At 42.6% G+C, this 22,213-nt stretch overlaps 3 protein-coding genes across 3 annotated transcripts in view; 1 reads left to right on the forward strand and 2 right to left on the reverse strand.

Annotated features, from left to right (window-relative positions):
* The window catches only part of LOC130387242 (microtubule cross-linking factor 1), a 56,579-nt gene extending 53,353 nt beyond the window's left edge, over positions 1–3,226 (reverse strand). Inside the window, exon 1 of the mRNA XM_056596256.1 lies at positions 2,409–3,226. Within this exon, the coding sequence (XP_056452231.1) occupies positions 2,409–2,570 (162 nt within the window). The 5' untranslated portion in view covers positions 2,571–3,226. The remainder of the gene's footprint in view (positions 1–2,408) is intronic.
* An 824-nt stretch (positions 3,227–4,050) lies between these two features.
* rab12 (RAB12, member RAS oncogene family) lies at positions 4,051–12,920 on the reverse strand. Its single transcript, XM_056596931.1, has 6 exons — positions 12,529–12,920; positions 11,124–11,184; positions 9,097–9,235; positions 8,337–8,426; positions 7,364–7,468; positions 4,051–6,804 (listed from the first exon to the last, which is right to left on the reverse strand). The coding sequence occupies exons 1-6, from the start codon at positions 12,746–12,748 to the stop codon at positions 6,697–6,699; spliced, it is 723 nt and encodes a 240-aa protein (XP_056452906.1). The 5' UTR covers positions 12,749–12,920; the 3' UTR covers positions 4,051–6,696.
* A 338-nt stretch (positions 12,921–13,258) lies between these two features.
* On the forward strand, positions 13,259–20,386 carry napgb (N-ethylmaleimide-sensitive factor attachment protein, gamma b). The gene is made up of 12 exons (XM_056596942.1): positions 13,259–13,447; positions 13,784–13,851; positions 13,937–14,021; positions 14,113–14,130; positions 14,236–14,266; positions 14,351–14,460; positions 15,120–15,186; positions 15,282–15,352; positions 15,682–15,760; positions 16,038–16,117; positions 16,548–16,677; positions 18,584–20,386. The coding sequence occupies exons 1-12, from the start codon at positions 13,392–13,394 to the stop codon at positions 18,716–18,718; spliced, it is 930 nt and encodes a 309-aa protein (XP_056452917.1). The 5' UTR covers positions 13,259–13,391; the 3' UTR covers positions 18,719–20,386.
* The last annotated feature ends 1,827 nt before the right edge of the window (positions 20,387–22,213 follow it).

Raw genomic sequence — 22,213 nt, forward strand, 5'->3', positions numbered from 1 at the left:
TTATTTTTTTTAAAGGTCATATTTCTCTATTCCAAGTAAGTTTTATGTTGGTGAAGTCCTACTTAACATCTTTCATGAAGAATGAACATTCAAATGTGATGAACTGTGATAAACAGGGCATTGTGAAAAGCCATACAGGTACACACATAATAAACAAAGCTCATAAAAGCTACCTGTAAACATTGCTCATTTGAATTCAGAGTAGATCTGACTTAATGCTCAAGGTAAAATTAAGAGCCATAATTTGAGTTTAATTTGTTAAAAATGCCATCCGTCACCAATTAGGGAATGAAATGCTCTACTAAATATCTGTTCTGGTTGACTGCTTGCCTGCCTGCCTCTGTACGAGACAATTACAATTTTAGACAGCTTTGGAATCACTAGACCAAACAGGGCATCTCTTCCATGATAGGTTTGTGAAACCGAGCCTCAAATATTAACGCGAGTCTCCGGAGAAGATCAGTCAAATTTAAAAAAATTCATTAAAAACAGAGTGCAATGTACAGTATAACTAAGGGAAGGAGTCAGTGAATCAAAACAAATCAGTTGTTCTTCTGAAACAAAACGATGTTAGTGTCATCCGTGGAAGGCCCCGGAGGACTCAAGCTTAATACTTCAACGCACGGTTAGATGGATCGATGTAACCCTGGTTACGGCAGCAACACTCAGAGACAAGAAGAACAATTTTATTTTTTTTACTGTTTGTCCATTTTGTTGTTTGTCAATTGTACTGTCTGTTGACTGACCCCATGAGCTACTGGATACCGGAATCTAATCAATAGATACATAAAGTAGGCCTATATATCTATATCCATCCATCTACAGGAAGTACCACTGTTCTTCATAGTGTTTGTCTTCATCATTCATGTTTGTGATTGTGTGCGTTGTATAACAAGTTCATCAGCGGCAGGAAGCCATCTACTTGTGGCGGTCTTTAAGTGCGACAGTGTGGGGCTGGTGGTTGAGACGAAGGACGACATTAATCACATGAGATGGATGCTGCCGACGGTAGGAGTGCTGCTGCTGTGCCGCCGTGGACGTCTGTGAGGGACAGTGTAGTGACTATGTGTGTGTGTTTGTGCCGTCTTGTGGTGTAGTAGGTTTTGTTGCCACCGTTTCAGTGAATCACCCGTCCCGTCTTTTGGCTCACCTGTGGCTTGCGTCTGTAAGCGTGGATTGGCTGATGAGTTAATTGTGTTGACGTGCAGGGAAATGTATTACGTAATTAGATAATTGGGTATGCGTCATTATGTCAATTGCCTTGTCAGGTGGCAGCTGGTGTCTCAGCAATTTCTTAGTTTAATTTGATTCATGTTATGTTGTACGAGCAGTAGGCCTACATTTATAATGCTTTACAAATTTCTTTCATTTTTCTTGGAAGATGAGATGGAAATGGACAGTTTTCTGTCAGTGTCAGGGCTGTTATCCCTAGGCGTTTGTAACACACAGCGTGACTCCAGAAACCAACCAACACACACACACACACACACACACACACACACACACACACACACACACACACACACACACACACACACACACACACACACACACACACACACACACACACACACACTACATTAAATGCATGAGACCATGAAAGATAATAATCCCGAATACATCCAAGAGGAAAAGTAATCTCAAACTCATCATCGTTTGTGTCTGTGTCTGTGTCCCAGCTGTCGCTTTGACAGCGAAGTGTGGAACTGTTTGATCCAACCCCCTCAAAAACACCACGCCCACACACTCACGGGGGACACACGCACACACACAAACACACAAACATCTGTGGTTTATCAAGTCCTATGAGGGAGCCTAAGAGAAGAGCTGGCAGAACTGACGAACTGTCTACTATGAGCACCAACCAGATCAAGGATGGTAAATCCAAAAGTGACATGAATGCTTTAAAAATGCTTTAATCTCCTCAACAAACATTGCTCAAAGAGATTTAATGTAGACATTAACCCGTGGACATCAGATGGATGAAGCCATGTTTGTAACCCTTTTGAAGAGGAAGAATACGAAGAGTGAGCTCAGCACGATAACCCACTCTGGGAACAACGTGTTCACATTCACTACCCAAGCACGTCTCCAATCTCCATCCCTCTAGCGAGGATATCCCTTGAATTAATAGTGATAGGCTACCTGCTGATGTGTTCAATAGATGTAGGCTGTATTCCACACACACTCAGCGACGGCCGGGCAAGCTATGCATCAGCCAGAGGTGCATTGAGGTTATCACGGCATTACAAACATAATCCTACAACTGCATGATTCGATGTTTTCTGTGTGCTCAATAGGTGCATTAGCCTACATCCTAAAACGTTTTTTTTGCGTTGTAAAATCCCATGCAATTCGAGATCAGAAGAAGTAGAATAATGTGTTCTGGCAGGTAGCCTACAGCCTACCTTGAGGTAGTCGTTCTCGGAACGCAGGTCTTCAATTTCTCGTAGTAAATCGTCCTCGATGAAACGCTTCGCGCCATGGTGTTGCAGTTTGAATTGTGCGCTTGTTTTCTCCTGCTCGCATCGCTCTCCGTGTGCACCTGAACCAGACTGCGCCTGAGCCATGCCTCCCTCGGCTGCAGAGGCAGCCTCGACTGCTTGCGAATGAACAGCAGCAGCAGCATCAGCGACTGCCTCAACATCCCCGGCAGCGGTCTCTGAGGACGACCCTGCCTGCAGCGGATTATCAGCCCCTACCACCTGATCCCGATCGCTGGAGCCCGTCCCGGATTCCGCGTCGCTGCTTGCGGCCGCGGCCACAACTTTCTGCTGCTCGTCCGAGAGCGGCTCCGACTGACAGTCCGACAGGTCGGAGCTGCTGTCCGTCTGGCTGACCCTGCCGCCATGGGACGAGCCGGTGGGAACCCGTATAGGAGATCCGCCGTAGCTAATGGGGCTGAGTGAGATCGAGGCTAATTTCCCCTTCTTGCCTTTGGCGAGGACGGGACTGCTCGTGGCGTGCTGCTCGGGTCGGCCGCCGCCTCTGGGCTCGGGTGAGGGTGCGTGTGGCTGGGCCTGCTTGGTGCCGCTGCTGGTCGCCTTTTTTGGGGTGGTAGACTTTGTGATACTTTTCACAGTCACCGTCGTTTTGTCTTTCGCTACAGTGATGTGGCGTCTGGAGCTGCGGTTGTGGTGGGCGGCGGAGGAGGAGATTACGGGCGCCTGATGCTGCTTGCTGAGTTTAGGGGACTTGGGAACGAGGGCAGGTGGCTTGGAGGAGCGAGAGTGCACATCCTTGAGGAAAGGTCTCGCCGGGGAAGGCGCTCTGTTCAGCCGCTTCTTCTCAAGCTGCTGGTGGCTTGGCGGCTTGATGATGATGGTGGTTGTGGTGGTGGTGGTGGAATCGCTCCCAGAGCCGTTGGAGCTGTCCATTGTACACCGTCAACACCGGCGGGAGACAGGGGGGTGACGACGAAGACGATCAATCCACCACACCGGGGAAAATGTCTGTCGGTTTGGTTCCGCAGCAGCAGCAGAAGAAGTAAAGCCTCGTGCAACCACCTTCCCTCGTTGGCTCGGGACACGCATCCTGCGCCGGTTCAGTTAGTCCATCGCGTCGGCATTCACCAGGTTGTCATTGGAGTCTCCTCTGGTGTGTCCGGTGTAGGCGACTGCAGCTCCGCTCTCACTCACTACCGTGTCCCCGAGGGGAAGGCTGACATGCTAGAGGATTTGTTTAGAGCTCTGAGGGACAGGTTGCCTCCGCAGTCGCGACGGGCTCAGGTAGAAGAGGGGGAATACGCTACGAGTAGTATTTCAGTTCAGGCCCGCTTCTCTCTTGGTGTACGATTATCCATTATTCTTCTTACGATTGTCCATCTCTCTCACTACCCCCACCACCATCCCACCCTCCTACCTTCCTTCTGTCAATCACTCTCTCTCCGTCTCAGGCCGGCCCCCACCACTGTCTTCTCCTATCTGACATGCAAAATCTGCAATCGCTGCAGTCTGAGCTCGAGACGTCCGTGTGAAATCGGCGAGGCGCATGCGCTCACAAACACGAGCTCACACCCCTCTGCTCTCTCCACGGCGGCAACGGGTCGGACACGCCTTCGTGCGTGTGCGATAATTGGATGCTCGAGACGCAGACACGTGGAGAAGGAGGATGGATGGATGCGTGGAATGTGGCATTGAATACAAGTCACTTTCGTGTAATAAATATACATATTTTTTTATTTCCACTGCATTAGTTTAAAGAATGCAACAAGTTAACACCACATATTTTCAAACTTGCCATTAGTTAAAAAAAAGGTAACATCTTTAATACACGTAGGGGACTTATTGTAAATGAAACATGTTAAAATAAATGCATATTATATATAAATATATATATATGTATTATCCCCAAAGTCGTTATCTTAGAATGGTCGTTACTGTGTTCAATGGAGTGCAAGTAGTTTTCACTTTAAAACACTTATCCGTCTACTCATGTGACCATCCTAGATAGATTGTGTGGTCCAAATCTTTTTTGAAAATGAATGGAGCGAAATATAGCTTGGATAATACTGCTTATTGTGTGACATAACAAGCTTATGTTGAACATTTTAAGGACAGTTTGACAAAAAACCGGTAGGCCTATGTTCAAATAAATCGAGGGTACGGGTAGTAGATTGAACGAGTGACGATAACACATTTGCCATTGCTGGTGCTTTGGCACTTATACATCACACACCTGCCCATCTGCCCAATGCTAATGTTGTGGGCTACACCTTTGTTTACAACGCTATCACCGCTCTGTTAAAAGGGTCCAGGGTCATGTGTGTCATCGCCACTAGTTTAGTCCTACGAACCGTGGCCTCGGTCATAAAAGGAGCAGATCCATAGTTAATGTCACTAGGGACACCCGTGTTTGTCTTGGCATGACTCCTCCGTTTATTGGGGTCTATTTGTCAACTTGGCCTTTTACCCTAAATTTAAAATGATAATGTTACATGACATATAACACAGGCTTTATCCACCCTGACGGGAACATTCTGGGGACATAAAGGAACTATTCGGCACAGCAGGATAATCTGAGCATACCCAAAGCAAAGCACTTTCCTCATCTTTATACTTGGGGAGGGTTGCCATGAGGTCTTGAACAAAAACAAATGATGGCACTGTATCAACTAAACAAAATACCTATTCTTAAAATCATAAGAATAGAATACTGCAGGGCACGCTACGCATTCAGTTAAACACAATTGAATAATGCCTAATACATTGCCATAGGGTTAGCAATAATTCTTGACAATTATTTCAAGGTTAGCATGGATCACAAACTCAAACCATCTTCATGGACCAATATTGATGAGGATACAAAGGATGTGTGAGAAAGAGCTCCTCTCTCTGGTCCAAACTAAAGCATACCTTCAAACTCTTTCTTAAGATATTCTCTCCGTATCCTACCACATGGCCTTCCCGCGATGAGATGCATGTGTTGGTACAATTTAGGAGCCACTTGACGATCCAAAACAATGACCATTAATGATCAAACGTTCCTGAGTCACTCAAAAATACATAAAAGGCTCTCTTGCATCTCGAAATGTCCCCTTTTTTGCGTAAAAAATATTAGTAAGAAGCAGGGAAAAAAACAGGCACTGTTTTTGTTTGTTTTAAAAAAAAACAATCTTTCCTGGAGACTACATCACCCAGCTGTCCTTGCTTTGCCATTACCTTCAACAAGGAGGGGATTAGGCGACTTACTTGGCCATGTGCTTTACTACTTATCAGTAATGGACTTCCTTATTCGACCATTTTGAAATGTCAGCTAGCTGAAAGAGACTGTAGTGCAAAACATCACAATTAGTAACAATGGAACTCAAGCCATTCCACAAAATACTTTAAGGCAATCGGTTCCAAATGAGGGGAAAAGAAAAGCATAACACACAAAAAATACTATCTTACTGAAGGCCATGCATATATTAGCATTAAAATCCTGCACCTCGTCATATCAAAGAGTCCAGTTATTGAAGGAGCCCGCTAGTAATATCTCATCATATTTACACCATCAATCTAATTTTCAACTACAAAACGAATGTGCTTTTCCATTTTGTGCATCGTTCTGAGTCTTCGTTGGTACGAACACAAGTTTTACTCCAAAACAAAAGCAGGTGTACCTAGGCCTAGAATTGTCCTTATTAAATGGTTATAAAGTGTGCTTTGTATCTATCCCTTTTTCCTCAGCGGGTGCACAGTGGAGACAGAAGGGCGGCCAGGGGTGGTTGTTCCTGGGCACGTCGGACACAAGAGTGTAGCACAAGGAAGTCTTACCCCCCCCCCCCCCCCCCCCCCTTACTGCTACAAAAAACAACATCAGAAGACCACAGAGAATGTAACAACTGACCCCCTCTCAGCGCGAGGGGTTCCCCTCCCTGGAGCCCTGAGGTAGTCTGGGGAACTCACGGGGACGACCACCACGGAGGCGCTGCTTGGTGGAAGCAGGTGAAACACAAGTTCTGAAGAAGGCATTAGTGAGTGTGTTTTAGAAACCTGTTAGAGTGTATTGTTAGAATATTGCGGTAGTGTGGGCAATGGAGGGAGGGCAGGTGGGAGAGGATTTATGCACTATGAGAAACGCTTCAAACGTCCAGGTGGCAGTCGTGTGCTGCCATCTGGTGGCCAGAGTGGTACACTGCATTCCCACGATTTATTTGTAGTGATGCGGGGTTGGAAGTGGGGAGGGGCGAGTTTGGGGGTGCCGTCTGGCCCCTCAGCAGCAGCGCATGCGTGGCGGCGGAAGCTCTGGAGGCACTTCCGGCTCAGGCTGCAGAGACAGGATACTGTTGGAAAGCTCCCTGCTTGGCATTTCCAGAGGCATCTGTTGCAATCGGGGGAAACCAATGACAGGAAGTTAGAATGACTGCATGTGATACCAAAGACATCTGGTCAATGTAGTGGTCTTATCCAATGGACTCCGTGCGACACTGTTAAGTGAAGCAGTGCTTTAATTGCTGTTTTGAGCTACACCTGTGTTGACCCTAATAATCACTATAGTCACGGTCCAAATCGTGCAAGGGATGCTTCACGTAATGTGGCTGATGTGAAGCCGGACCTGTTTTCTTCAAACCTTAAGGTTTAGGGATCTGCACCAAGGCGGAAAGGTTATGGGAAGTGACACACATGTTGATCATGGAGTCACTCAGAAATAGGGAGCCTATCTTGGAATTTGTCTGAACTTCTCTTCCCACTCATTTCACGGGTGACTCACTGGCGACTCTGAAAATGACGGGGAATTCAGCCTCTCCCAGCTGCTCTGCCCAATTATTGTTTAACTGTGGCGGTTGTATGACCAGGGTCCAGCCCCTTAAAGCTAGGGCCGTACTAAACGATTTTGAAGTCCGATTTTGAGGTGGTGGAGTAAAGGTGTTGGCACCAACCTTACTAAGAATGTCATCCACCAGCTTCAGGAAGATCTCGTCCACATTGAAGTTATCTTTGGCGCTGGCTTCACAAAAGCGCATGCCACTTATCCGAGAGGCAAACTGTTGAAACAAAAAGAGATTTGTTTAAGAGACTGGCTGCAGGGGGCGCCACTATACACAACTGGTTCAAGGCTTGGCAGTTTGACCATCGTCATCTTTAGAAGCATATCTAAATGTAGATGTGAACTTCCAACAGATTCTTTTTTTGTTCAAAAGCGTAAAACAAGCAAGAACCAAACAAGCAGTGATCATTATGGGGTTTTTTTCTTCCGAAAAACCACCTGAAACCAATGTCAAAACTGCAAGAGTACCAAAAGGGCCCACTGGTTCAAAATTAATCTGATTGGATTACGTAGATCAAATTTGGAAAAATGTCAGGTCAAAAGAAAAAAAAAAAAAAAATCTTAAATCAGGTTAGATCTCATAATTCAGTCTTTGTTAGATCTGGATCAGACCTTCAGAATGTGTTGTTCAAAACTTTTACTAGGATTGGGATAACTTTCATCTCAAAAATCTGGATAACCCTGACCCCAGAGGAAGGATGGATTCAAGGAGCCTTTCAGGAACTCTGATCATCTTTATTTTGTTAGCTTTTGGACAACTAATTGATGTGGGTGAGATGAGGGGTCAGACTGTTAAAATAAAAAGGAAATGGAATGGGATGTTTGTTTTGTTTTATTGTTTGGTTTTCTGTCTCATCAAATAATTACACTTTTGAGATTAGAATCATCACAATGGTCTACCTTTTGTTCCTTACATAGTCAGTAGGCAAAGGCTTCATTGTGATATGTAGTTCATTTCCCATTAAGAGCACTGGTGCTAATTCGTATTTGGTAATCCTGAAAGTTTTGTGCAAAGGTTCTGCTGCAAGACTATTGTATTCACGCATGATTTGATAGAACCAAAACTCCTTGTCTGTCTGTCTCACCCTCTCGGCCTGCTGTTTGGTGACGATACGGTCCGTCTCACAGTCCAGCTTGTTCCCCACCAGGAGGAGCTCTGCTTCCTCTGAGGCGTACTGTGGCACAAGGCGACACGCAAAGGTCATCATATCTTGTCTCCAGTCAAGAGAAAACACAGAGGTGGCGTTAATGATTTGTTTCACCAGGGAGCCGTGATAAAAAAAGTCTATGTCGGGGCAGTACGGCTGTCGTGTTTGCTATGGGCTGAGTGGGAAAACCAGTTCCTTTTTCCTTTCAAAAGGAAAAAAGGCATACGGTTATCCATAGTAAAAGGTAAATAATTAAGTCACAGCGGGCAATGTACGTTCTAGAAAAATATAGATGTTAATGTCAAATACAATCACCTTTAAAATGAATCAACATTTATTTAGTTCTTGTTCTTATTTTACTATATTTAAAAACAATGCTTATGTGGATATAATACAGTATGTATGAGGTCCTATTGGGTCCCTGCTCACTTTTGCACTGCTTACTTAACCTGTGATACTTTTCCGTGGGCTATTTACATCTACAGGCGGCTTAGGTAGAAGTATGATATGTATTGTTATTGACTCTAATGTATGGACCTGGAAAATCGTAATTAAAAAAAATAGAAAAAAAGAAAAGAAATCAATCAACATTGTAAATAAAGGACTAAAAAAATGCCTTCGTTTAAACATGGTAATTCAACATTTTGAATTCTTCTATAGTTCCACAGTTCTTCCGCAAGCATTTAATGCAATGTACCTTGTCTATCATTTTCATCCATTTGGGCAGGTCTTCAAAGGTCTCCTGCTTGGTGATGTCATAGACCAGCACTATCCCCTTGGCCCCTCTGTAGTAGGCCGATGTGATGCTGTTGAACCTCTCCTGGCCAGCCGTGTCCCTGCAGCAGACATACACATGCAGTCATCAAGCAGGGGAGTGGAGTTCGTTCAATCCACATGGGGTAATGGCCCACATGGTTAGGCCAGTGAAGCAGTGTGGAGAATAGAGTATCATAGAGTTTGAAATCATTGAACACACCTTTTTTTGCATTGAATAATTATGATTCACTGATTCCTTTGTTTCTGCTTTGACTCTGAAGCATGTAAAGAAAAAAAAAGGACAGACAGACAGACAGACAGATGCGGAAGCAAGCGACACAAAAGTGCAGCAGACTAAGGTTAAACTCAGATACAGTATGATTCATCCCAGCAGCGGCAGTCTGAGTTGGTGCAAAGTCATGAAGCAACACTAGGCCTAAAACATTTTTTTGTTTGGTTCCAGTTTCCGACCGACCCTGTCAATTTATGTGCGACCCAAATTATTGTATGAGCTTTAAAAAAAAGAAAAAAGTGCCCTAGCACTGTGTTGACCATACTGTACCTTTGGACAGCCTCTCTCCCTCCCCCTCTGCCCCCGCCACGCGAGTCAGGGTCAGGCTGTGTTTCACGCGGGAGAGAGCCGTCGGAGGCCGCGTCACCCGGCCCTGAGCAGCGAGTGTTAGGGTGCAGCAGCCGCGGGGAGAGATGGGTTGGTCACCTGGTTGTGTCGACGACGTTAGTGAAGCAACATGCACGATGAGACACATTCAACGAGGTCCCCCCAAACAATACGCAGGCAGAAGGAGACAGAGAGAGGGACAGAGTGAACGAGAGAGAGAGGAAACCAAGGGACAGAGAGAGAGACAGGATGGAGAGGCGCCAGTTTAGCAGTTTAGCAGATCGAAAACCCCAAACCAGATCTAGTCAGGGCATTACAGTCAGGGTTATTGTGTAATTATGTTATGCATAATGTTATTATGTATTCCAACAAGTGCTCACATGTATGACTGTTATGAGTACAAGTGTCTTGGCTTAGTGCTAATAGCGGTTTAAGAGTTGACATTGCATTTACGATTGCTTCACTTTTCTATTGCAAAGAGATTATGATAAATACTTAAATAGCACATATAATAATGAGAAAACTTGTTCAAATACCTATCAAAGTAACTAATCCTGACCCTGGATCAATAGGCTAGCTGATCCGATCCACTAACCACACTGGCACAAGAGGAACAAGATAGTGAGGGGCACAGAGTTAGTGAACGGGACAAACGCATTAGTCTGACAGTAACGACAGTTTTCCCTGAATGTTTGCGAGCAGCCGAGCATTGTCCACACACAAACACACACGCATGCACATCCTTTTGAACCCAATGCCCTTTGGGTTGTTCGTTAGCATAACTGGAGCTGGGAGACACTCAACCATGCTGCCGGAAGTGAATCTCTCTCTGACTGTAATGAGTGTCTCAAGATGCCATTTACAAAGTCCTGTTTTATTTAGGTCATGAGACTTTCTCGTAGGTCGGACTAGAGAACAGACCGCAGAAAAAGATGCAGTCCGAGAACGGTGGCTTTGCATTGGTAGGCAGCAGGGCCAAGATGAGTATGCCTACAGTGTGTGTTGCTTGGTAAGGACAGAGGGGATGTGTCCTTTTGACCCATGCTTTGCACATTAATCTTGTCATGTCCAGGTAGGCAAATACAATAAATCCATCAGCTAAAGTACTGGAAGTAAAGATAATGTGCAATAGACTTGTGTAACTCAATATTTCTTCTATTTTTTTTGTTAATAAACCAAGTTCTGCTAATCTGAATTATTTTTCTCTTTGAAATATAAAACCATGTTTCATCCTAGCCAGAGAACTTGTTTTAATAATTAGTCCATAGATCATTTTATCATTTTTGCATTGAAGTGTAGAACTGAAAATCTGTATTGGTCCCTAGCAAATGGTATCACAGCGTACTCACCAGATCTGCAGCCTGATCTTCTTTCCTCTCAGATCCACGGTCTTGATTTTAAAGTCGACTCCTAAGGGAAAAGATTAACTAAATAAATTAGAGTGGGCACATTTCCTGGCCCTACTTTTGGTCTTGGATTTGGTATTTCTGCTGCTGTAGTTCAGAGAGAACATTTAGTTTGAACATTTGTTTTACACTGACCTAGCGGAAGTTAAATTATCCTGAATTTTCTAATGTTTTGTTCATGTGCCATCGTCAAAGTTCAAATATCTTATTGATGTTTAGTTGAAGGATTTTGTCCTTGTCTCTTTGCAATGCGTTCTATGGGATAGAAAAGTATTTATTCTGCACACATGGCTGGAGTTTGGAGTTTGTCACAAGTTTATGAAACGTCGTCAGTGATCTCAAATATTCTGGGAGTTGGGACACAGGGATGAGAGGGCACAAAATGGTGGACCCCTTTAACAGCTGCTAATGTTTGCACACGCATGCGCGTGAATGTGCGCGTGAGTTTGTGTGCATGCAGGACTCTATTTTAGGAATAGGTACTGCTGAAGGCTGCTGTGATTGGAATGGTGTGTCCTAATCCACATGTGAACATGTTGTCAGCTGTCAGTAGATCCATATCTACTACTGCAGATAACCCAAGACAACAACAACTATCGTCATCAGATTTACTCAATACATTTTAACACACAGTACAATAATGCCTTTGAGGGCTGTGTGATGTAAACCATTACTTTTATTGGATTTAGGTGGATTGATTTCATTATAAAATCAAGTAATTCAATCCACAAGCAGAAGTTTTGCTTAATTTCATGTCAATCATACATTTTATTTTAAAGTTATTGTTGTTATTGTCATGTGTCCAATGACAATTCAATATTTCTGGTACAAATATTTACCCAGTTTAGTTCTGCTTGCAGTTATTTTAATATGGATCCAACTGCTAGAAGCAATATCAGCAAAATAACCTCCAAATCGGCAAATTACAGAATCACAATTAAAGAGAAAGCATAGTGGTAAAACACAAGCACCGCTACCCATAAAACGATTGGTACAACAATAACTGCTACTAGTAGTATTTCAACAAAGTTACGTTTAAATACGTTTCCTTATGTAGGTGTTTACTACGTATGTAGGCCTATTGTGTTTTGGTTGTCTGACAGTCTAGATAGAATAACAGTTATCATGCTATACGCCCATGTACCCGCAGGTGTAGAGAATGTCACTCACACCAAGTTAATGCTCATGTCAGTTGTTTTAATTTAAGCAGAGGTAAAACTATAATTCCTTATGTTGATTGTACAGAAGAAACAACCCCAGACTAGATGTCAGGAAACATAAATAGTCCTACTTCATATTGCCAAGCAGTTAAAAGTTGACACAATAAGGCAAGGCATCCGACTCTTACCTACGGTGGACTTGCACGCTTCACAGAAAGTGTCGTCTGTGAATCTTTCCATTAGGCTGGTTTTGCCAACACCGCGGGAGCCGATAATGATTATTTGTAGTTTAAAATCAGCGGGTCTTGGGGGGATCTTTTTGCGGCGCGACTGAGCACCCAAAGCTGGGGACGAGTTGGAAGAGCCCCCGCCACCAGCCCTCCGTTGTCTGTCATATCGTGGATCCATCAATAACGAAACATTTGTAAAAACGATATAATATAAAAAAAAAGCTAATCAAAACAAAGGGGAGCCGCTGTGCTGACTTCGTTTTGAATCTATAGAAGTTGGAGAAAGTTTTTCACTCGCAAATTGTTGTTCTGCCATTAGAGACAGGCAACCATCATTACGTCAGTGACCACACCATCAATGTTTCCGCTTCCGGCTATTTCCGTAAAAAAGGGATTGAGATTTAACGAATTTTCTTTAGTTTTTATTATAAATCCTTATCCTTAATATTGTATAACATGTAACTAAACAAGATTGGCGTTATAAATGCAGAAGTTACTGACATTTACTAACCATTATGTAATATAATCTGCATTAAAAACGAAACTATTAGCATATCAAACATAAACACATAATCTTAGATTCGTTAATGATGAAACGGAAATAAACCCCAAAGAAATAAAAACGTTAATTGGGAAAATTATGCAAGGTATTGCGGATGCCGACGCTCCTCTACGGCACCCGTAGTCTGCGACTTCCGTGACGTAGCAGCGCCGGAGATCCTTCCTTGTAATCCAAACATCGTCGCTGACAACATATTGCAATATAGCAATATTTGACATACGGACAAAACCTTACGAAATAGTGTATCGTTAACAACAGAATGGCGGCGCAAAAAATAAACGAGGCCCATGAGCATATGGCCAAAGCAGATAAATGGTAAAGTAGAATACGTTTGTATGATTATCAGGAAAGCTATGATTGAGTCCTAATGTCATCCGTAAAGGCCACTCTGCTTATTTTACCACCTGTCATGTACATCAATGGTAACCCTTTTCCATTATTTAACATGAGCGTGTTTAGAACTAGCCAGATCTTCCTGATCTAAGATGCTAGTGTGTTATGACTTACGTGAAACATATATGGTAAACAATCTTTAAGGATAACCAGGGTCCTGGATGATGCTTCGTGGCACGTTTATTCGATATAGAACCTGAGGCTAGAACATGGGTTCTAGATCGGTTATTATCTATTCAACAAGTATTCTATTTGCAGCCTTAAAACCAGCCTCACAAAGTGGAAGCCAGATTTCGACAGTGCCGCATCAGAGTACGCCAAAGCAGGTACGATCCGTTCCGCATATAGGCGTCACCATCAGTCAAAGTGTGCGTTTGAAACTCATTGTGGATTTGTCTGGTTTTATCCTAGCTGTGTGTTTCAAGAATGCAAAGCAGTTTGACCAGGCAAAGGATGCGTACTTAAAGGAAGCAGAGTACCACACAGAAAACAAAACGTATCCTTAAGAATCCAGTTTAGAGCATGATTATTGATTTCCTCCCTTTTTCTGTCTCCGTGTATACACAATTTCTTAACTTGTTATTCAGGCTTTTCCACGCTGCAAAGTAAGTACATTAACTATGTTGTTTGGAAATGGGAAAAGTGGATTTAATCTAAAAGAAAATGAACCATTCTACAGTGAAATTTACCTTATTTTGTTCTGCTTCCAGGGCTATTGAACAAGCCGGAATGATGATGAAGGTGAGGGTTGTAATACAAATAAAAAAGCAGCAGTACAAATATGGATGGAGCGTTTACATGTCCTCTTTGTTTACGATGCTAAAGGAACAAAAGAAGATGCCGGAAGCCATCCAGCTCATAGAGAAGGCCTGCATGATGTACATGGAGAACGGCACTCCTGACACTGCTGCCATGGCACTCGACCGGGCTGGAAAGTGAGCTCATTAAGTTATTACATCTTAAATCCTATAGACGGACACTAAAGGTACGACCATATTCACCTTCTAGTTCTAATATAATTCATAACCAGCAGTAGCAAATGGAGGAGAGTTTTTCAGTTTGCTACACCGTCCCAAATGCCCCAAAGGGCTTCTCATTTGGACATTGAAATTGGCTTTCTTGTCTATTCCCACAGAGAAATTATTGTCTTACCCACAGTAAAACACCACCAAATACAATCATAAATACAAAGCTAAATGAGTAATTTATTCCAAATGCATTATAACCAAATGTTGCCAAAATCCTACGACTGTTTGAACCACATTTCCCATATGTGATCAAGTACTATTTATTTTAAATCAATTCAAACAAATGATTTTCCAAGATATCTCTACACCATTTTCTCCCTGTAACAAATGACATGTTTTCAGAAAGTCGTGGCACACTTTGCTCTACGCCAGGTGTATAGCAAAGAGTGTTAGGCGTCAGGGCTCATAGAATGGGGTTTGGTTTTAATTGGAAAACAAAACTAGGTTTAAAAAACAAATTTCAATATTTATATGCTGTGAGCAACTGGACAGGCTGGACAGGAGGTAGCGACAGCAGAGGAACATTATCACCCATTTTCTCACCCCTTTCTTTCTCTGCTGTTTAGACTCATAGAGCCGCTCAACTTGGATAAGGCCGTGGATCTGTATCAGAAGGCTGCCGGTGTGTTTGAGGTAGACAGCCTTCCTAACCTAAGGATTCACCTGTGTTGAGGTGTGTTTAGTGACTGTGAGGCTAACACGGCGTTGGCGATGCCTTCTTCCTTCAGAACGAGGACCGCCTGCGACAGGCAGCAGAACTGCTGGGCAAGGCTTCCAGACTCCTGGTCAGAGTAAGAAGGTAGGAAGAAGAGGAGTGGGTTAGAATGAAATGACCAGCTACCTACTAAACTTTAATATAATGAGCATGGATGTTTCAACACAGATAGGTGCTCCTATAGCAGCTTAGGGTTATAACAGGTGTTTGAAGTCTTATCCAAAAAGTGTATCAAAATGTGCATTTGTTTATTTTGCCTAGTACCTTAATTGACTAATTGACTCAATTGATAAGGCATTTAGTGGTGAATCTGGTGGTCTTACCATAAGGTCATCTCATAGCCCCAGGCGTCCTTATGTAATGTTTCATTGTTACCCTGTACGGCCCCTCCTCATCCCAATGTTTGCGGACAGGCTGGACGATGCAGCGGTGGCCATTCAGAAGGAGAAGAACATGTACAAAGAGATTGAGAACTATCCCATGTGCTTCAAGGTTGGTGGCCCGGGTTTGAGCCATTTCACGAACACATGCTGTTTATGAACAATATCCATCGTTTGAGCTTGATGAGCGAACCAATGTGGGCTAGTCATCCTGGAATGGTTTTAGTGCTTCTTAAAACTCTTCCTGCCAATTTGACGTGATTGGTTTGGCTTTGCAACGTTGTAACTTCACTGTGATGAAGAAGTAGAATCAGTGGAACATTTTGTTCTAAAAGGAGAAGAATTCCATAGTGTCATGCTAACTTTTTAACTTTTTTTTTTTCTTTTAGAAAACCACCGCTCAGGTGCTGGTTCATCTGCACAGAGCGGACTACGTAGCGGCTGACAAGTGTGTCCGAGAGAGTTACAGGTACAGAACATGTTTGTGTGGGCATTACCTTTGTATTCCCAATGTGGCGCACTGTGGCCTTAGGGCCCTGTTGGCTCGAACAAAACATGTTTAAATAAATATGCCAAAGTCATGTTTTATAACTACCTAGTTCCAGTAAGCTCTTCCTGAATATAAGAACATTGCCTCCCAACTTTTATAATCGGTCCCTTGCCAACCTTTTTTATAACTGGTTGTCATGGTGACATGAACTTCTGGTGATATGAGCTGTCCCTGGTTTAAGGAAACCTAAAGTAATGACAACAGGACAGACGTACAATTTAGGGAAGAAACAGCCTCAGAGCGAAGGGACAGGTGGACACCGACACGGCGGAGTTCAGCACTGTTACCAAGTCGTCTTACCCCGTCCGCGCGTCGAAGGACCCTAACGGGAGCCGTCTTCTTCCCACAGCCTTCCGGGTTACAGCGGCAGTGAAGACTCTGTTGCCATGGAGACACTCCTGCAGGGCTATGATGAACAGGACGAAGACCAGGTGTACCGTATATGCAACTCACCTTTACTGAAGTACATGGATAACGACGTGAGTCTCCCTCTCTTGGATCCAGCCAGGCAGTACTTATTTAATTTGATAAAAAAGAAATGGGTCTAGTGGACTGTAATTGGACCCTTTTCACAGGTCATTTGTGACTAATTGTGTCCATACCGGTGCGCTGCTATTCCTCAAACTAATCGACCCATAGTTAAGTTTATGAGCGCCGGTATTGTTTTTGAGATGATGAAAAGGGCCCATACTGGCAGCGGCTAATCTATAACATAGGCATATACACATAGCATATGTCATATACACACACGCATTGGTCTTCGCCTCGTACGTCAACTTAGTCGCCATATTTGAGAGGCAAAGGCTGTAAACAAATTCAACTAAAGGGGGGGACGTGTTTTTTTTTGGATATAAAGCCCAATAATGTTTACATTTCTTTACTGATTTAAATTACTAGTTGTGATTTATATTTATAGAGTTTATGGAAAAATCTCAAAGAAGTCTATTTCGTCTATGTATACAGTATATGTCTATGATTTAATCAGGAATTCTGCTATCACAGAAATGATACGGCACTTTCCAGTTAACTCTAACCCTTCCAGCCACAACAAAAATACCCATCTGTTTTTTTTATGTTGCAATAAATGTTTATAGAGGCAGTAGTGCAAATCCTCTTCCCAAACTTTCTCCCTTATGGTTGTTTTCTCCATGTCTCTTTATTTGTTTGTTAAAGCAGTGGTTATATTATGCCCACATTTTCCTAACTGTTACCTGAGATGTGCTTAACAAAGCTGGCAGTGATGATAATGCTCTTTTTGTTTATTCCATTTGATTCATGAGTACTGTAGTGACTGCCAGCCCTAAACCTTGTTTGTCCTGATTAGTTTTCCCCTCATATGACCAATCTAATCAAATAATACCTATACACAAAAGGTAACTCACGGATTACAACCATGGCATATTTCGCGCATACACAGATGTACTAATTAATGCCATAGAGCGTACCGGAATACACAAAATTAAAGAAAAAGAATTACCAACATAACATAAAATCAATACAACGTTGGCGTCCCTGATATTGGTCTTCAAAATGAATTAATGTTCCAACCAATTCAGAGTTCTGTGGGACAACAAGTAACAGGCCCATGGGAAATGTAGTCTGTATATTATAAATCGCTTCAGCTTCCAGTGAAGGACTACTGTCCTCTTTTGCAGCCTGGTTGCTGCTGTTTACAAGGACTTTGGTCACTTTCAGAAGCTCACAATTAAGCATATTTGAATCAAACCCTAGTGCAGTGCGATTGTAAGGAGAACAGAATCCCAATCAATTTCGGCACCTAAATAAAAATAGAAAGGATTATTTTTATTTATTTCGATTTAGTATCGAAGAAGTATCAGTTTCATCAGATTTGGACTAGCCTCACTGAAATGACTTAATCATTGCAGGCTCAAACTTCAGGTTATGCTTTTATTGCTATCCTTCTAGTATGTCTATGAAGGATAGCTATAAATTAGCAAGGGCTGGTACGTCAGAAGGTGAAACTTGTAGTACTGTCAAATCCTAAATTAATTTAAATCGTAACCTAGCACTAATTAATACTTTGCTTCACCACGTCTTGCATCAGAAACGCTCTGGCATTTTCAAACATAACTGTCTTCCAATTATAAAAAATAAATTAAAGATGAATTATAAAACAATGACCAAAACATTACCACAAATAACGTTCCTATGCTCCTATACTTTTTGAAAAATAATTCGAAATTGGGCGGTTCACTGCGATATTTCGAAATTGGGCCGTTCACTGCGATGAGACAACAAGCCCTGTGTTGGGTATGATTCCATCATACCATTTTTTGGTAAGCTGGTTCTTGTTGTCCTCCAGTTGCGAACACAGGGTTTCACAAACCAAAAACAATTCGTCCTTCTTATATTTTCCGACTGTAGTACGCCAAGCTGGCCATCTCCCTCCGCGTGCCGGGCGGCGTGAGCAAGAAGAAGGTAGCGGCGGCCGCTGCGGCAGCAGGGGGCGCCAGTGGAGCGGCTGCCGAGGAGGACGACTACGCCGGAGGGCTGTGTTAGCTGTTAGCTTCCCGAGATGAGTCAACCCGCTCCAACACACACACTACACCCCGGCTGCACTTTCCCTCTTGTAGAAGTGGCTTCCAACCCTTTGCATTCCCTGATCATGATGATGATGATGATGATGATGATATCGTGAAAAAACCCAGATGTCGATTTTTCACATCTCTATTATTCAAAAAACAACATTGAAGCAAACTGCTAAAAAAAAATGTAACCCTCAAATCCCAGCGGGTATTGCAGATCAGAGTTGGCAGCCTTCGATGTTAAATATAACCGAGAATTATTGAATGGCAATTTATAGCATTGAGTTGCATCATCCTCGGTCATATGAAAATGAATTATATAAATAGATGTATACTTTGATGTCCGCAAATCTATAATAGTATATGCCAGGTGTTGTATTGACTATTAGTCGGTGTGAAACTGTGTGCTTTGTAAACTTTGCTGTCCCAGTGATATCTTCCAGAAGCTAACGTAGGTGTAGTGGAGCCGATACGTGTGTTGAAGTTTGTCGAATAGGAGTTGACGACGTATGTTGATTTTGTACAGAATTAATTTATTCAGTATTATAACTGCTGGAGGAGAATATCATAATGTCACTTTTCTTTTATCGGTGCATGTGTGGAGAAGGATGCAGAGAAGCATATTGCAATAAACAAATGTTTTGTGTATGGCAATGGTTATAATAATCACACTGTTGTTTTGTTGGACTTTAGAACAGACTATAGGACTAGTGCTCGAACCATCCTAGTCAGGGTCTTTTAAACTGTGGTAGACTGTTTTTGATTCGTCTACCTCAAAGTCTTCGTCACCCCAAGACTCCTTGTTTGGTGGTTGCTAGTTACAGTGGCTAAGAACAGCAACATGTGATTATGTTCTTAACACTAGAAACCGATGCTATTGTCATGCTCTTATTTCTTAGTAACTCCATTTAAAGCAACAACTGCAAAACCTATTCCTTTTTACAGTGTGCGCATATCTTGATTTTATTATTTCTCAAACAAAACACTTTAATTGATTTCACACAAGAGCTACTTTCACATAAAACAGATAAGAACAACTCTTTTTCAAGCTGATATATCAAAACAATAAAGGGAAGGTATACTATTTGTTTTGTATTTTTACGTTGTGCATGCCTTAAAGTAATTCAACCTCCTAAAGTCATTTGTGCTTCATGTCGTAATCGTCAATAACTAATTCCATTCATTATGTATTCAAGAGGCAGATAATAATCTGCTGGACCGGGTCACGAACTAAAGACTAGAGCGCACCAAAGCGTCTCTTGATCAACACATAACGACCGCAAGGCTTCTCAAGGAGCCTATTTATTTTTTATGAGGGAGAATGGTTGCTCTAATGTTCCCCCCATTGTTAAGAGTGACGCCCAGCGTTCCGGTCTTAATGCACATTGATGCGGTTTTCTTTGTGAGGCTTCTTTCCCCATAACTCTGGTGATGATGTGTATGTGCATTAGAAAGATCACAGGCTGGACTTGAGTATGTTTATGTTGTCATCGGTGTAAAATAAAAAGTTAAAGCGATCAGTCTATGCGTCTCGTCTATCACTTGCTATGATTTGTGATTGGGCTGATCTTTATTGAAAGGCCATTTATCATTAATGGTACATTAGTGAGACAGCATCAGGGACGTGCACAGGAATTGTGAGGGGCAGTTGCTCTGACCTGAAAAATAAGGCACTGTGAAGAACTGAGAAGGCTCTTTAACCCTGTACTTTCTAGCATGGTCCCCACATCTCATATTTGTTGATCAGCACGTGGGCCTACCTGCCCTATGTGCCTCCTGGTCCACATTTTCCTCGTGTCTGGAGGCTTGTGGCTGCTCCTCATCTTAAATGTAATGCAATTATGCAAAATTGCCATTAATAGGCTGAAATATGAGTCTGATTAAATAATCAATTAGCTTACAGTGTCATCTTTATCACAATGCAAAGCCCTTTGCTGCCTCCTTGAGTTGTCTCTCCTGAATCCGCCTCTTTTCAGTGGGCATTTCGGCTTCACTTAACAATAACAAACAATACCCAAAATAGTGATAAGATTTAGGCATTTACCCATTTCGAATTAAAGAATTAATCTGATGCATTACTTCCGTCATTCATTCATCTTGCTAAAACGAAATGTTAGAAACTAACTATCAGCAGACAGGTAGCTTGCCTACCAAAAAAGTAGTAGGCCTAGTCTATGTGATAACGAGCTGCTTTTCTGCAAGCTAGCTAGCTGTCTGATTATTTAGGCTAAACGTTACGTGGCACACTGAGCCTGGATTTATGAAGATTTTAATTCATTTCATAAAACTTGATTGTTACACATCTCAAACTCACCTTTTCCGACAACGTCAAGGCAGTCGTCTGAGTCTCACGACAAGACAACCGCAGGCTGTCAGCATGCTCAGGTGCCGGTCGCGTGCAGCGCTGCAGCTGCGTAAACAGTTTGCCCGCCCCCTACTGACTTTCACTCTCGGTGCCCGAATGGAAGTGAATGGGGCTACTTTATTAATTGTTTCGAGTGACGATTTTTTTTATAGGCCGACATGAAATTCTGCATCCATTGTTGTACGATTTAAATTGTATTTTTTCTTCGGAAGGGTAACGTGAGTCGAGGAGGGCATATGGGCAGTTGCCCGGTTAACCTGAGCAACCCCCCTGTGCACACTGCGGTCATGCCAGCCGACTCATCGAGATCGGCGGTCAAGCCAGCCGACCCAGTTTTTTGCCGTACCTGTATATACTAGCCATTACGGTAATAGCGTCTCAGAACTAGTTTAAAGTAAAAGCATTCGTCGGGTACATACAAAAAGACAAGGCAAATACTTTCAAAGGAAGTGTACGGCCGTTGTGGTATTTACTTTCAAAATAAAAGCCCACCAAAAATTCCAATATGAGACATATTACAATGATTTCTGATTCAATTTAAAAGAAAATGCCCTGTTATTCCAGGCTCATTTCACTTCATGGTTATAGGTCACGACCCCATAGGGTCACACAAGAAGTTTCAGAACATTCTGATGTGGAGTTTCAAAATAAAAGTTTCCTAACCCTATGGGGTCGTGAACTATAACCCTGAAGTGAAATGAGCCTGAAATAACAGGGCATTTTCTTTTAAATTGAATCCAAAATCATATGTAATATGTCTCACATTTTGGTGGGCTTTTATTTTGAAACTACGCATCAGAATGTTCTGAATGTTGTGTGACCCCATGGGGTCTTGAACTATAACCCTGAAGTGAAATGAGCCTGAAATAACAGGGCATTTTCGTATCCAAAAATCATATGTAATATGTCTCATATTGGAATGTTTGGTGGGCTTTTATTTTGAAAGTAAATACCACAACGGCCGTACACTTCCTTTGATAGTATTTGCTTTTATTGACTTTCTTTTTGTATGTACCAGACGAATGCTTTTATTTGAAACTAGTTCTGAGACGCTATTACCGTAATGGCTAGTATATACAGGTACGGCATAAAACTGAGTCGGCT

The sequence above is a fragment of the Gadus chalcogrammus genome, chromosome 8 (genome assembly GCF_026213295.1).
Source record: "Gadus chalcogrammus isolate NIFS_2021 chromosome 8, NIFS_Gcha_1.0, whole genome shotgun sequence".
Taxonomy (NCBI): domain Eukaryota; kingdom Metazoa; phylum Chordata; class Actinopteri; order Gadiformes; family Gadidae; genus Gadus; species Gadus chalcogrammus.

What these genes read in the sequence shown, in the direction of transcription:
- rab12 (XM_056596931.1), bottom strand. Translation starts at nt 12,748, where the DNA reads ATGGATCCACGATATGACAGACAACGGAGGGCTGGTGGCGGGGGCTCT. An exon ending in AGCGTGCAAGTCCACCGTAG is followed by an intron (nt 11,185 to 12,528) that starts GTAAGAGTCGGA and finishes CTTTTCCCTTAG; the next exon opens with GAGTCGACTTTAAAATCAAG. An exon ending in AAGATCAGGCTGCAGATCTG is followed by an intron (nt 9,236 to 11,123) that starts GTGAGTACGCTG and finishes TGTCTGCTGCAG; the next exon opens with GGACACGGCTGGCCAGGAGA.
- napgb (XM_056596942.1), top strand. Translation starts at nt 13,392, where the DNA reads ATGGCGGCGCAAAAAATAAACGAGGCCCATGAGCATATGGCCAAAGCA. An exon ending in ATCAGAGTACGCCAAAGCAG is followed by an intron (nt 13,852 to 13,936) that starts GTACGATCCGTT and finishes GTTTTATCCTAG; the next exon opens with CTGTGTGTTTCAAGAATGCA. An exon ending in CTCCTGGTCAGAGTAAGAAG is followed by an intron (nt 15,353 to 15,681) that starts GTAGGAAGAAGA and finishes GTTTGCGGACAG; the next exon opens with GCTGGACGATGCAGCGGTGG.